A 15,406-nucleotide genomic window follows, 5' to 3' on the forward strand; every position below is an offset into this window, starting at 1 on the left:
TCTGTCTGCCTAATTTTGGACAGCAAGGTGTATTTTGCCATTACCATTTGACAACTGTCACAACGCTGTATGACATGCTCTGGGATGTGGTTTCTCTGGGACTGCTGCTTCGACTGGGGGCTCCGATCCGTTCCGTTCGTTGTCCAATTAATTTTTGTGCCTCCTTTTTTTTTGGCTGCTCCCCGTTTCCCCCTTAGATTTTCTTTTGGGCTGGGCCGGGCCGGGCCGGGCCGTGCCGTGCCGGGACAAGCTCGCGTAATAATTTTGTAGGCAATTTATTAACTGTTTGGTGTGTTTGCTTAACTCGTTTTATCGCTTCGTTTATTAAGCGCTCGACTGATAAAACGCATTCATATTTCGCTTAAATGCCTTTTTGCAGATAACAAGCCACCTGCCACCCCTGCTGCGGGCCCTCCTCCTGCTGCTGGCCCTGGCCTGCCTGGGGACACGTCCTGCTCCCGTGGACGCAATTCGGGGCGGGGCACCTGTTGTGGTAGCCGACGACGATGATGAAACCATGGAGTATGCCCCGCAATATGTAAGTGAACCGCAGCAAAGCAGCCCCCAAGGAAATATTGTGTATGTGTATCGATTGAGCACACTGAATATCTATTCATGTCCAGAGGTACTATGGGTCAAAATCGGAAGAAGAGTGCAAAAAATAAATAATTTTTCTTTGATTGTGGGAAGCTATTTACGAGAAATACGGAGAGAATTACCATAAGTCCCAAATTCAAGTTTTTAAACTGAAGCTTAACAAAAAAAAAAAATACCCAATTGCCATTCCCATAAATCGCACAATCGTACTTTCCTAAATATTTGCTTCATTCCACTCTATCAATCAACAAAAATGATCGCCTAACGACTTTTTAATCAAATAAATCATGACAGCTCACAGTTAATTAAATATTTGATCAATCTATCGGAAAATGGACCGGACGAACAAACTCAGGCAGCGATTAATACATCAAAAGCGATCCATAAATACCTTTGATAATCTTTGGATCATGGAAAACGCATTTTCCGCCATTGAAAGTGAATGTTGTTCCATGCGACTACACTCGTACGAAATGTTCAATATCTCTCTCGATGCCGCCCACATAAATCAACTTGTTGGCCGGCCTGGCCCCCGACTGTATTGTCTTTTCTCGGGAGGGACAGAGGACAGGTGGGGCGGTAGCCGAAAATGCGTTTTGCGTGCACACACGATCGGTCGATTCGACAGCCCGGGGGCGCCATATAAGGCCTGCTGCACCTACGATCTCGATCTCCGTCCCAGCACCGAAGCGAAAGGAGGCCCCGTGGCAAGATTGAATTCTTTTCTTTTGTAACTGTTCAGGCTGTGACAAGGTGCGTTTTCGTTTTCAACAAAAAATGCTAAAATGTTTTCCATGCTGTCTGTCTGTCCCGTCGATGGGGTAAACGCCTTTGGAACTGTCGGGATTGTCAGAAATTTATTTTTGATTTGCCTGTTACCTGTTGCTCCCACGATCTGTCGTGCGATTTGTTGTCAAAATGTTGACAACGCTGCGTATGCGTAATTTGCATGTAATTGTGGAGCGATATTGCGCATACGCCCAGTCGGACAAATCATAAATTGCTCACCCATATATACATATATTTCATAAATTTATGAGTTAGAGTTCACACGCACCCACAAAATCGCGCACATAAAGCGGGCAATTGACCACCAACTGGGGAGTGGGACTACAGTGCGGGCTACTCTCAATGATCTCCTGGGTGGCCCCGCTGCTCTGACTTATGCAACTCTTATTAAAAACGTTATATATATATATATCTATACATATATAGTATCTATGCGTATATACAGCTGACTGACTGCTCAGGTTACACTCGCTTGTAATCATTTGTTTTGTCCGGACAGCGACAGCGGCCAGAGAGTTAAAATTGATAGGCAGCGAACAACTGCAGCAGCAACAGCAGCAGCAACAGCAGCAGCAGCAGCAGCAGCAACAGCAGCACCAGCGACCAGCAGGCACCACCAGCGGTAGAAACCGCGCGCTGCATTTGTATGCGTTTTGTGCGTGGCCATTTATGGACGTCTGCGCTTAATTGAAGCCAGCGCCAAAGCATGCGAAAAACTTTTGCAATTTGCCTTAAAAACCAAAAGGTGCCAAAAAAGAAGGGGAAAACACAGAGAGACACACTCAGAGAGAAACACACAGCGACTTGTCCGAAATGACAACGAATGCTCTACATTTTTATATTAATTGAATTTATGTAAATTTTTTGGTTATTTAGTTGCTGGCTTTATGGGGTTAATGCGTGGTGAGCTGCCCATAAATAACAATCTAAAATGTCATTTAAGATTCTTTGAAAGCCACTTGCGCTTAGACACAGTAATTAGCGCACTGATATGATTACAATTTGTATTCAAATTTTGACTTTTTCTATAAATATCAGCGGAAACATCCCACTGAAAGACGGGTACTTAGTCTTTCTCTGATATTGATTTCGAATGCGTTGCAAAGCCTTACTAGGGTTAAGGCCCAACTAAATACTTAATTAATACGCCTTGCCTTCAATGGCGGCTTTAGATCAAAAGAACACCCAACCCCCAAGCTCCCAAAAGCCTCAACCCAACCCAATGCTTCTTTTCAGTGGCTCTCAAACTGTGCACAGCGCCGATTTTTGCCTTGACACAAAAAAGCTGCATTTGTTTCATTTTTTATTTGGAATTTTTTCTTTTTTTGTCAAGAAAACTTTGACATAGCCCCATTGGGGCTTAGCAAAAAAGTGTGTGTACAATTTTGAGGTGCGGTTTTGGGCCATGGGAGCATTTCTTGAGACGCAAGCGTTTCTTAAGGGCGTTTCTTCAGTGCGTTTTGGAAACGATTGCTAATCAGAAATTTCTTTTATTTCCCTCTCTTTCAGGAACATCCGGGGTATGCGTTCAGCTATGGGGTCAAGGATTTGCACACGGGCGATGTAAAGTCGCAGTGGGAGTCCCGGGATCGTGACGGTGTGAAGGGACACTACAGCATCCTCGAACCAGATGGCTCCATACGCACCGTTCACTACACGGCCGATGCCAAAAAGGGCTTCAATGCAATTGTCAAGACGGTGGGTGCCAATTCACATCCCATTACCGAGGAGACGCCGGAGGGCAGCAACCAGGTGAACGATGACACCAGCCAGTCGAAGATCAATCACTATAGCAAGGACCAGGAGCACATCGTTCTTAGCTCGGACATCAAGCAACAGAAGCGGCCCATTGAAGATCTCACCCATTCTCACCCGAAGATCCCTAGCCTTGTGGAGATCAAGCCCCATGCCCGCATCAAGCAGGTGCCCATGGAGCTGGAGCCAGGCATCCGGGATAGATTGCAGCAGGCCCGCGACAACTACTATAAAGAAATCGCCGCTGCCCACAAGCTGGAGCATGATTACGCCCACAAGCTAGAGCATGATTACGCCCAAAAGCTAGAGAGTGACTACGCGAAGAAGTTGCAGCAGCCCAGCTATGCGGTACAGGAGGGCGACTGGAAGGCGGTGATAGTCAATGAGCCTAAGGAGTACCGTCCACACTACACCACCAGTCCCCCCCAGTCACAGGCCCAGCCCCAGCCCCACCACCAGCACCAGCACCCGTACTACGATTACTACAAGCCCAAGGAGGTTCCCCACAACTATATTCACAAGGCATCGGTGGCCCAGCAGTCACTGCACACTAGCTTCTCTCCCTCAAAGCCGCGCCCGAGCATCCCGGAGCCCATCTCCAACCACATCCACCAGAAGAAGGTGGTGCACACCACGCCCGGCCTGAAGCACTACAAGTACAAGGGCGTGTCCAAGACGTACGTTAGGCCCGAATACTCCAGCTACTTCCAGCGTAAGCCAAAGAAGCTGAGACCATTCCATCCACAAGCAGGCCTAAGTCCCAAGCACCGTCCCCAGCGGCCGGAGAAGGCGGGTCCCGTGGTCTTTCCCGAATTGCTAGAAGATGAGTTCGAGGAGTTCGTGGAGGAGGACGACGATGAGCAGGGAGTCGCATCGGCCAGCCTGGTTCAGAGCATGGTACGGAAGGACAAGAAGCATATGGTGCCCATGTACGCGGGCGGCCACAGCTTCAAGACGGCCAGCAGCAGCAGCAGCCACCGAGATCTGCGTGGGGTGTAGGTCGGGATATCTCAGCGATCTGTAGTAGTGTTTCCTTCTCTATTTATTTTTTTTATTCGACCTAATTTATTTTAACGTTTAGTTTTTGTGTTTTAAATAAATGAAGTTGTCTTTAACGAACGCTCCCCGAAATGGAAAACAAATCCATGACTTCCCGCAGCTGCACTTGTCGGTGGTTTTCCATCATAAATCGCATAAGTCAGGCCCAAGCTAGGCCAGGCCAAACAATTATATTGAACAATACAAGTACCCAAGAAATTCGTGGGCTGACAGGAAATTGCTAACAAGCAAATCCAGCGATCTCTGACTTCTGATCTCCCTCTCAGTGGGCCCAACCTCCAATTGAGTTTTCTGATTATGCCATGCGGCGGCAACGCCATCCAACAACGAAAGCGACAACCATAAATTAACACCAATTCGCATTAATTATTGCAAGTCGACAACGCAACTTCAAAAACGCCCCAAAAGTGTCCACGAATGAAAAGAGACGATGTTGGTAATGCTCTATCTTAGCTGGGAAGCAGTAGAATAAATGGTATAAACATTAAAGCACATCAAGCAATCTAATAAATTGTCCACAAGAATCGATATACGAGTATGTACTGACAATAGCAGTGGCTTTCCCCAGGTATGAATGGTACCTCTTGTAAGAGTGCAGCATTGTAGCTCTAAAACGCATACAATTTGACAGCGCATTATGCCAATGCAATGCCTGTGTGCTATGGAGTCATTTCGGAGAATTGTCTCACATTTGTTTAGCCAGCTAATTGCTCTTGGCCAACGTTCTCTGCGCGGGGATCCTTAAAAGGTGTGCGTGTCAGCGGGGCAGCTTTTCCACTGCCTGCCACTCAGATCGGATCGGATTGGATCGGATACAACTACTGCGGTAAGCCGCAAACCGGATCCAAGTCTCAAGAGTCAACCAGATATGAGTGCAGCTGTGAGTCATAACTACGTTCAATGTCGGCTATCGGAGGCGGCGCCTAATCTAGAAGATTGTAAATTATTTAATTGGGAGCGTTAGCGTTTCCAACGCCTCTGCACATTGGATGCACTCAGTGAATGCGAGTGCGAGAGAATGAGAATCAATCTGAGAATTTTCTGCACTCTAGGCGATTCTCAGACATTTCTCACGCGACCATAAAATGCGCAAAAGTTATTCTGATCGCCGTCTATGAGCATCAATTTGGAATCAACTTGGTTTTTATTGGATCCACAGTCGGAGTCTGAGAAACTGGTTCGCCTAGAATGCAACGAACGGCAACGTGGGAGCAATTTGCATATAAGCAATCAATTTTTTTTTTTTCCCTCTTCATTTGACACTTTGCTCCCTGAAACGCACTCGACAGTCAGAGTCCATGTCAGAGCCAGGCCAAGACTTCAATTTATGCAACGAAATTGCAAGCAAAAATTACAAAAATCCAAGTCAATGCCATACGCAAAATAGACAAAATCTTGCGTTGACAAAAAAGTACGAGGTACCCAGTAATTAGAATACTCGATCTCTGGTCGAACTAGTTATGCCAGAGATTAGCTAAATTGGATTACCCGCGACTACCACTACGGCTACGACTATCTGGCGATCCGCAGGTGGGAGCAAGTGCAGCAGAGCACCCATTGAGAATGTTGAACGAACCGAATGCCTAATCTGTGTTAATTATGACAAATGTTTATGACACTCGAATCTAACTGAAAGTGTGTTGCGAGGTTGGCTTAAAAAGTTCTAAGGAAATTCCATTTTAACACTATCTGAAGATATGGAGAGGATCTCTCTTCTTTTTTCCCTTGAGGCTTCCCATTAAAAGGTATACAAAAGTATTTTTAGTTAAAGAAAGAATTATTTTATGCTAACAGTAACGTTATAATTTTAAAATTCAGAAATACAAAAAAAAAACAAAAATTTGCACCGTTTCGAAGTCTTCTCACAACCAACGCCGCAAGAACTAAAGGAATTGGTAGAGTTTGCCTCACTTCAAGTCCTTCATGGCGCTCTCACAGTTTCGATAGGCTAGACCAAGGCCGAATCCTGCTCCCATCCAGACCGGCCAGCGACGACGACGTAAGAATAACAGGGCGACAAAGCCACCAATCACTATACCGCCAGATGCCTTAACAATGACATCCGCAAGGCAATGATTACGCAAATCACCATGGCGATCCGAAACAGAGACAGAGGAAGGCATCCTTCTTGTACTTTTTAGTGAATGAAAGAAAAACAAATTTGAACAGTTTTTCTCAATTTTTTGATCCAAAAACAAAACGGTACTTACTGGCATATACGAGTACTCGTACAATATTTTCAGATCGAGTAGAATGCAGCGAATTTACTACTATTTATGTAAAAAAATAAATAATATTTAAAAAATACTGGTAATTGTAAAGCCGATCATACACCAAAGTTCCTTTTAATTATTAAGCCTGTCACTTTGGCCAATTCCCATCGGTAGTATCCACCTTAGCTGTCATCGTCCCTCAATCGCTGTGACCGCATTTAATTAGCTGTCTGCAGAGTCTGAGGTCTGCCACATGTGTATGGTGGCACCTCTCAAGCTGCCATCGCTGCCACATTGTCCCTGACTTGCGGCTGACACCGCATGCCGGGTAAATCAATTAAAAACCACCAGAAAAAAAACACATACCCGAGCGAAACCCAAGCGACTCCTGGCCATATAGTCAGATGTGAAATCTAGGCGAAGCTTTATCCAAAATAAATCCGGCCATAAACGGTTGGCTGGAAAATTGATTGAGCAGCACACGCGTTGACATTTCAATTAGAAGCCCAGACGAAACAGAAAATTAAATGAAAAATCGTAAAAAAAATAGAAGAAATACGAAGCGAAAACCAAAACCAAAACCAAAACCAAGACACGCAATCGCCTCCAAAGTGCAATTGGAAAAGAATGCCGATCCAGATCGAGAGCTAGTGCCACTAGATAAACGTTGCGAAGCAATTAAGTCCGCCGGACAGTGGTTGCATGCGGCGATTGGTATCGGAGCATCGGAAAATGTGAGTGAGAGTGAAAGGAGACATTGAGTTCTCCTCCTTCATGAGCCCCCAAAGATTTTCCATACTTTTTCCAGTGAACTGCCGCAGCTGTTAATTGAACATGAAACATGTTTCGGGCTGTCGGCCCCAGCTTTTCTTCTCCTTTTTTCTTTCTTGTATGCTGTTTCTTTTTAGCCTCTTGCTCGCAACAGTTTTCGCAATTTGATTGAATTTTAATTTTTCAACATTTGCAAATGCAAAGGCACACAGCCGAAAATCGAGTGACCAGTCAGCTGCGCCGATTTTAACCTACTTCAGAGGCATTGCTGGACGAGTTTACTTTAGTTTAGGCCACGCATTTGTCACACACACGCACCGCACAGATCGGCCACTGCAACTGCAACTTCCACTGCACTGCACTGGGGTTGCGTAAGAGTTTTTGGTGGAACCAGAGCCGGAGATCTTATAGAGGCTCAGATCTACAGCTACAGCTACAGCTACATCTGGCCATGGCGCTGGCTCACGACCATGCCTACTTAACATCATGACGAAATCCATCGCCCAAGCATCGCCCCGACACACCTCCTCTGCTCCCTCACTTTCCTTTCGGTTTTTTAATTGAAAAATCTTGATTTTCGCCCGAGCCCGAGCCGGACTCGGACTCGGACTCGGAGCCGTGCCGGATCATTTACATATAACTTTATACGAGTATATCACCATCAGCGAATCCTATATCTAGATGGTTTGTCGTTCATTCAATATCGCAAATGGGCCCAAAAAGCCAACACCAGATCGTGTTGTACATAGCCTCTGCGTAAACATTTCAAAATTTGACAAAAATATTTCTAAAATTGCTGATTTTATGTTTCTCGCTCTCGAATCTGGAGCCTCAAATCTGGACTAAGAATTCTACATGACTGGACAAATAAATAAACTAAAACCAGTTTAGTTTAGCTTAGTTCGAGTGCAAATAACGCTACGAATATTGCGTGTATTCTCGTAAATAGTCGTACAATATTTTGAGAAAGGCCGTTGGGGCTGGGCCGGGCCTGGGCCTGGGTGTGTGTGCACAACATGTCGTATGCGTGTTGCCAGCGGGGCATTCACATGGCAGTAGCCGCTGCTGCAGGATTATCGAGTGCTGAAACTGAAACTGGAGCTTGAAATTATGACTCTAGGTAGCTTACGGCCAGTGTTTATGAGTGGAAAAGCATTTTCCGCACCTCATGGGAAATTTATGCTGTCTATTCGCTGGTGGGCGAGGCATGTCTTGGCCAAAAGGCAAAGTCTGCGATAGAAGTGGAGCAGTTATATAAGATGGCAGGATGAAGAAGAAATCTGCAATCTTTGGATTTAATTTGCTTCAATGGCCTTAGGCAATCCTAGATCCTAGTCTATGTGCTCTATGAACAGCATATAGTATATATATTTGCTTCCCATGATACACTGCAACAATTCTTTGCCCATTAATACTCTTCAAGATCGAAATGTCCAGTGAGCAGATACCAACCATTAAGTCACACACACCCTCGCAAAAGGTGACACTGGGGGCATAGTGACCCTAATTGCCGACAAGTCAACACTTTGGCCATATCTCCCAGCTATTCTATTAGTTATATATTGTATCATGTATTATGTGGCAATGCGCCTTAGAGCCGACAACTAATGCACAACCAAGGCCCAAGGCACACTCTCAGACGGACAGACAGACAGACAGACAAACAGACACACGCATGATTGCACTCCACCACTCCACAAGCCAAGAAAATTTATTGATAGCGACATTAATACCACAATTCTTGTTTTATTTCTCAGATATTCGCTGCTCTCTATTTTTGTGTGTTGTGTGCTGTGCATTTTTGTGGCTGGCGATTTTCATTTGGCTGGGCTGGGCTGGGGGGGTCTAGCAAATTGCGTATGCATTTATTTTTTTCCAGAGCTACACGCAATGGCCGCGATTAAAATCTAAATCAAATTAAGTCGCTTTAAAAGCATACGAGTATGCAAACAAAAATGAAGCAAAAAATCTAAAAAATCAAAAAATTGAGGCAGCAAAATAAAAAGGCGGCTTGGCCAACAATGCACTACGCGCGATTTCTGAGCGGCTGTGTGTGTGTGTGTGTTTTTTTTTTATTTGTTTGAGCCGAGGCGTTTGACGAGAGTATGATCTAATAAAACGTTACCAACTTTGTGTGAGGCTGTGCTGTGCTGTGCTGTGCGACCGAGCGAAGGTGGGGCCGAGCCCAACAATTGGCCAGGCAGGTTGCAGGTTGCAATTTTCAGTTTTCAGTTCGCGAGAGAACCCCGAGACAAAGCTGCCACCAAACGAGAGCTGGAGTCGGAGCTGCAGTCATCAATTCTTCATCTGCACGCGCCAAAGTCGCAGCGCACCCGACTTGGTCTGGCCTGGCCCGATCCAATCCGATACGATCCGATTCGACTCATTCCTTGCAGCTAGATCCATTTTTTTTTTTTGTTTTCTGCTATAAATATAGTGTGTTTTTTTTCGCTTTGTCGCCAAACTGGTGCGTGGCTGCCGCGCATGCGTGCGAGCTTTTCTGTGCGAGTGTTGGCCAACTGACCGAACGTATATAAGCGATTATAGGGCCGGGCTGGCCAACAGTCCAGTCCAGTCGGCCGCGCTGCCTTGCTCTACATCCCCGAAGCGTACCGAGCGTTCCGTTCCGTTCCGTTGCGTATCAGTCCGTTTCGTGTTGCGGGTCTATATCGAGTCCGTGGCGTCTGTTCGATTCAATTGAGTCGTTCATCCCCGTGTGTGTGTCTGCTCCGCAAGGCAGTACCTCTCCACCTGACAAAGGATAGCTTGATCCTTGGAGCAAGCTTGTGAAATCTTTTTTTGGAAAAGTGCAAATGTTGTGTCATTGACAGAAAGGATCCATAAAGTTTCTTCATTAATCCAGAGCCAACGAATTTTTTTAGTGGAAATATGAAGGTGGGTCCTTGAAGAAATCGTACCAAAAATATGAACATACATATATCAAATGGATATTTGATGCAAATTTGTGCTGGAATGAAAAACGGGGAACTCAAATCAAAGTGAAGTCAAAAAAGGATATGTGATTATATTTTTTTTGAAGCTTTGAATGCAAATTGTGTTGTATTTTCCCCAGATTCAATAGCAAAAAATATTCATTGAAGTTGTTTTTTAAGAGTTTGGGATCTGAAACTTGAACTAATTTTTTTTTAAATATTCCTCATAAATAAATCGACATTTAATAGTTAACTGTGAATTTCCATATTAAGGATATGCAGAGGGTACATCTTCACGACACTCTTTGCTCAGATCCTTAAAAATATGTTTATTTTTGTTGTAGGATTTTATTTACTATTTTACGACTATTGTTGTACTATTTTGTAACTTTTGAATATTCTGATAAAGAGTAAGCTTTCATATTAAAGATATAGTGGTTCTTGAAAGCCCTTGAAGGATTTTGAAAAGTATTTTGTATGAAGATCACCTGAACCCAGCCGAATCCATAGACTATTCTAACTTTCTTCTACCCACTTTCTTTCCCTCGCGTTTCAGTTCCATCTGATAGCCCTGCTGGGCTTACTCGGCTCCGTGCTGGCCGATCCCTCAGCCCTACCCTCGCCCACACTGGCACCACCGCTGCCGCCCTGTGTTCATGCGGCCACCACCGGCTATGCATATCCACCCCCAGCCGAGGTGAAGTTCTCCATATCGCCGGGCGTGACCAAGTACAGCCAGTCGCCGGCGATTTCCTCGTACTCCGAGAACGGAAAGCTCCTGCACACGGCGATCGGAAGCTCAGGGTCCTCCTACGAATCCAGCGCGGGACTTGAGGGCCTGTCGCATGGTGGCCTCACCCAGATTGACAAGTACATAGCTCCAGTGCAGAAATCACTATTCTCGCCATCGGCGGAGTACGCAGGAGCAGGTATCACCTATGCAGAGAAGTCACCGGCTGCCAAGTATGCGACTGTGGTGCCGTCGGGCATCGAGATCAAGAACCTGGTCTCTCCAGCTCTCACCAAGACACTGCTGTCGGCCCCAAGGCTGGACAATGGTTACCTGCCCCCATCTCCCAGCCTGAGCAAGGTGGCCACGTACACCTCGCCCGGATACAGCTACAGCTCGGCGACGCCCGGCATCTCGAAGGTGGCCACTTACTCGTTCCCGGCCCCGGCTCCGGCCCCGTCTAGCGTGCCCTACTATGCACCGCCGGTGACCACCAAGGTGGAGACCTACAGCTCACCCGGATACACCTATTCCAAGGCCAGTCCGGGCTACTCCAAAGTTGAGACCTACAGCTCGCCCGGCTACAGCTACGGCCAGCTCTCGCCCGGCCTTTCCAAGATTGCAACCTACTCGCCCTCCGTCTCCTACGCGGCACCGGCAATAGCCAAGGTCTCTGCCTACGTCGCCCCGGCTGTTAAGCTGGCCACCACCTCGTCCCTGCTATCCTCCCATGGCACGGGCTACTCCGCCAGCTATGCTCCAGCCCTCACAAAGTACAGCCAGGCGGCGGATGTTTCCCACCAGTTCATATCCAAGCCCATCATTGCCGCCTATCCGGCAGCAGCTCCAGCCATTGCCACCTATTCGTCGGCTCCGGCCGTCACAAAGATCGTCGGAAGCTATGGAGGATCTGCATCCGGTGCTGTTTCCCATCAGTACGTGTCAAAGCCAGCAGTGGCCACCTACTCCTCAGCTCCTGCCATAGCCAAGGTGGCGACCTATGCTGCTCCAGCACTATCCACGTACTCCTCGGGTCCCGCTATCACCAAGCTCTCGACCAGCTACGGAGGAAGTGGTTCCGGCGTGGTTTCCCATCAATATGCTGCAGCTCCTGCCGTTGCCTACGCCTCCCCGTCCATTTCTACATACTCTGCGGCTCCCAGTCTCTCCAAGATTGCCACTAACTATGGCAGCACTGGCCACGGCGGAGCCGTCTCCCATCAGTATGTGTCCAAGCCAGCGGTGGCTACTTATTCGGCCGCTCCGGCTATTGCGAAGGTGGCGACGTATGCTGCTCCAGCGGTTGCCACCTATGCGTCTGCCCCCGCCATAACCAAGCTATCGACCAGCTACGGAGGAAGCGGTTCAGGAGGAGCCGTTTCACATCAGTATGTGTCCAAGCCGGCTGTGGCCACATACTCCTCTGGTCCTGCCATTGCCAAGGTAGCCACCTATGCAGCTCCAGCCCTGTCCTACTCCTCAGCTCCTGCCATTTCCAAGGTGGCCTACGCTGCTCCGGCTGTTTCCGCCTACTCCTCAGGTCCGGTCGTAACCAAAGTGACCACTGGGTATGGCAGCCACGGCGGAAGCTATGGAGGAAGCGGCTCGGGAGCCATTTCCCACCAGTATGTCTCCAAGCCGGCAGTGGCCACATATTCCTCTGGTCCTGCCATAGCCAAAGTAGCATCCTACGCTGCTCCTGCCATAGCCACATACTCCGCAGCTCCTGCCATCGCAAAGGTGGCGACATATGCTGCTCCTTCTATTGCAACCTATTCCTCAGGCCCCGCCCATGCCAAAGTAGCAACCTACAGCCAGGCAGCGGATGTTTCCCATCAGTACATTTCGAAACCCATTGTCGCTGCATATCCGGCAGCGGCTCCAGCCATTGCCACCTATTCCTCGGCTCCGGCCGTCACAAAGATCGTAGGCAGCTATGGAGGATCTGCATCCGGTGCTGTCTCCCATCAGTACGTGTCAAAGCCAGCGATTGTCGCTGGTCCTGCCATCTCCAAAGTGGCTACCTATGCTGCTCCAGCCATTGCCACCTACTCCCCGGCTCCGGCCGTCACAAAGATCGTGGGCAGCTATGGAGGATCTGCATCTGGTGCTGTTTCCCATCAGTACGTGTCAAAACCAGCAGTGGCCACCTACTCCTCAGCTCCTGCCATCTCCAAGGTGGCTACCTATGCAGCTCCAGCCGTTGCCACCTATGCTGCTGCTCCCGTTGTAACTAAAGTGGCCACTGGCTATGGTGGAGGCGGATATGGGAGCTACGGAGGAAGCGGTTCAGGTGGCGCCGTATCCCATCAGTACGTGTCGAAGCCAGCAGTGGCAACCTATTCCTCTGGGCCTGCTATATCCAAGGTAGCATCCTACGCTGCTCCTACCATTTCCACGTACTCCTCGGCTCCCAGCCTCACCAAGATTGCCACCAGCTACGGCAGCAGCGGGCACGGTGGCATCTCATATGGCCCGGCTGTCACCAAGATTTCCAGCTATGCTCCAGCATTGTCCAAGACTTATTTGCCAGCTGCTCCGGCCATCTCCCTGCCAGCAGTGTCCAAGACTTATCTGCCAGCTGCTCCGGCCATCTCCCTGCCAGCAGTTTCCAGCTATTCTTCCGGTCCGGTCGTAACCAAAGTGTCGTCTGGCTATGGAGGCTATGGAAGCTATGGAGGAAGCGGCTCAGGAGGAGCCGTCTCTCATCAGTATGTGTCCAAGCCCGCACTGGCAACCATCTCAGCAGGTCCTGCCATAGCAAAGGTGGCATCTTACGCAGCCCCCGCCATATCGACTTATTCCGCTGCTCCTGTCCTAACGAAAGTGGCCACTGGCTATGGAGGTCATGGAGGAAGCGGTTATGGAGGTTCCGTCTCCCATCAGTACGTATCCAAGCCCGTCATTGGCAGCATCTCGGCTGCTCCTGCCATAGCAAAGATAGCCACGTATGGCGCGCCGGATGTTAGCCACATCTCCGCGGGTCCGGCACTGGTCAAGGTTGGCTCTTCCTCTTCCCATGGCCTGGGATTGGGTCTTGGCTACTCTGCTAGCGGACATGGCGCTGTGTCCACTCAATATGTGTCCAAGCCCGCAGGAGCTGCTCTTCTGGGTGCTCCGTTGACCAAGCTCACCTCTGGTCCGGCCTACGCTCTGGGAGGAAAGCTGGCCAGCAGCACAGCCTACGGCATAAGTGCAGGTAAGTGGATCGATCGGATGGAAATACGCCTCATAAACATAAACATAATTAATACTCCTTTCCAGGTAAATTGGGCCTTGGCTCGGGTCACGATGGCAGCTACTATGGAGCCATCTCCTTGGGTCACGGAGGCGTCTCTCCGGCCCTAAACTATCAGGGACTTCTCACGCATGGCACCCATGGTAGTCTGTCCCATGGCGGCCTAGGTCTAGGTCTAGGTGGCTTGGCTCATGGAGGACTGTCATACGCTCCAATCACATCCTCACATTTGGACGCCTCGCTGAGTGGCTATGACCATGGTGTAGGAGGAATTGGACCTTTGGGCGCCGGTTTCTATCGTTATGCTCCAAGTGTGCCGGCGTTAAGTGCTCATGCCCCACTACCCGCTACCGCCTACCTGAAGTCGGCGCCCGTGGCCCAGCCAGCCCTGCTCAAGGTGGTGCCAGAGAAGCATCTAGAACACTTTGTAAGTGACGTGAACTCCCTCCCATGGTGAAGGCGCCTCACCGAAGACAATCCTATTTTCCCCCATTCCAGGATGCCCATCCTCGCTATGCCTTTGAGTATGCCGTAAATGATCCGCATACGGGCGACAACAAGCATCAGCGCGAGGAACGGGATGGAGATGTGGTCAAGGGAGAGTACTCCTTGGTGGAGCCCGATGGCAATGTGCGCACAGTCAAGTACTATGCCGACTGGGAAACGGGCTTCCACGCCGAGGTCATTAACAGTCGCGATCAGGGCAAAATTGTGGCCAAGCGTCAGACGGCAGCCAAGTCGTGAGGTGAGCTCTCCCCCATTTCCGAATATCGCTGGTATAACCCCAATATCTCTATCGTCCATAGCTCTAACAGTTACAAAATTGTTTTGTTCGTTCAGCAACTGTAAATAGCCTCAAATCCAATCTTCTTCTCATTAAACATTAAACGTATTTATGTAAAACTCCACAACGATAACGATACACCACAACCACGATGTCACACGGCCCGCCATTCTTGCCATTCTCTCTATATGTGTATACCTATCCACTCGCTCCCGTCTAAAGATACCTAACTACTGATCCCCGATCCTGATCCCTGTGCTCATGTGATAGGCGTTTCGTATTTTACTGAACTGCTTGCGCTGCTCTCTCAACCCTAAATGCGCGTTTCTTATGCCTAACTATTTGTACATACCTAAACGGATTGATTGTATATTGATATATATTGTAAAATGTTGACTTCAAATAAACAAGATTTAAGAACGCCACAGTCGAGAGTGCTCGACAATGAGATATAAAGCCTCAATACCACAAGTGTAAGATTATTATTATAATTATTATTGTAATTGCAAGGCCTGGTTGCACTTCGACTATAAATTG

At 48.2% G+C, this 15,406-nt stretch overlaps 2 protein-coding genes across 3 annotated transcripts; both read left to right on the top strand.

The window, feature by feature from the left end:
- Positions 1–2,791: 2,791 nt before the first annotated feature.
- LOC6602411 lies at positions 2,792–4,195 on the top strand. The gene is made up of 2 exons (XM_026992785.1): positions 2,792–2,839; positions 2,896–4,195. The coding sequence occupies exons 1-2, from the start codon at positions 2,792–2,794 to the stop codon at positions 4,138–4,140; spliced, it is 1,293 nt and encodes a 430-aa protein (XP_026848586.1). The 3' UTR covers positions 4,141–4,195.
- A 5,128-nt stretch (positions 4,196–9,323) lies between these two features.
- Positions 9,324–15,294, top strand: LOC6602412 (mucin-12). 2 transcript variants are annotated; one of them, XM_026992728.1, is made up of 5 exons: positions 9,324–10,079; positions 10,674–14,046; positions 14,112–14,512; positions 14,584–14,830; positions 14,892–15,294. In XM_026992728.1, the coding sequence occupies exons 1-4, from the start codon at positions 10,074–10,076 to the stop codon at positions 14,827–14,829; spliced, it is 4,026 nt and encodes a 1,341-aa protein (XP_026848529.1). In that variant the 5' UTR covers positions 9,324–10,073; the 3' UTR covers position 14,830; positions 14,892–15,294. The 2 variants fall into 2 exon arrangements, with proteins under 2 accessions (XP_026848529.1, XP_026848530.1); XM_026992729.1 differs by having other exon boundaries at positions 14,584–15,294.
- Positions 15,295–15,406: the final 112 nt, after the last annotated feature.

This window comes from Drosophila persimilis, unplaced genomic scaffold (genome assembly GCF_003286085.1).
Source record: "Drosophila persimilis strain 14011-0111.01,24,50 unplaced genomic scaffold, DperRS2 tig00000780-arrow-arrow-pilon, whole genome shotgun sequence".
Classification (NCBI taxonomy): domain Eukaryota; kingdom Metazoa; phylum Arthropoda; class Insecta; order Diptera; family Drosophilidae; genus Drosophila; species Drosophila persimilis.

Coding starts and splice junctions, on each gene's coding strand:
- LOC6602411 (XM_026992785.1), top strand. CDS start 2,792: ATGGGAGCATTTCTTGAGACGCAAGCGTTTCTTAAGGGCGTTTCTTCA. Junction 2,840..2,895: donor TTCTTAAGGGCGTTTCTTCA/GTGCGTTTTGGA, acceptor CCTCTCTTTCAG/GAACATCCGGGGTATGCGTT.
- LOC6602412 (XM_026992729.1), top strand. Junction 14,047..14,111: donor AGCCTACGGCATAAGTGCAG/GTAAGTGGATCG, acceptor ACTCCTTTCCAG/GTAAATTGGGCCTTGGCTCG. Junction 14,513..14,583: donor AGAAGCATCTAGAACACTTT/GTAAGTGACGTG, acceptor CCCCCATTCCAG/GATGCCCATCCTCGCTATGC.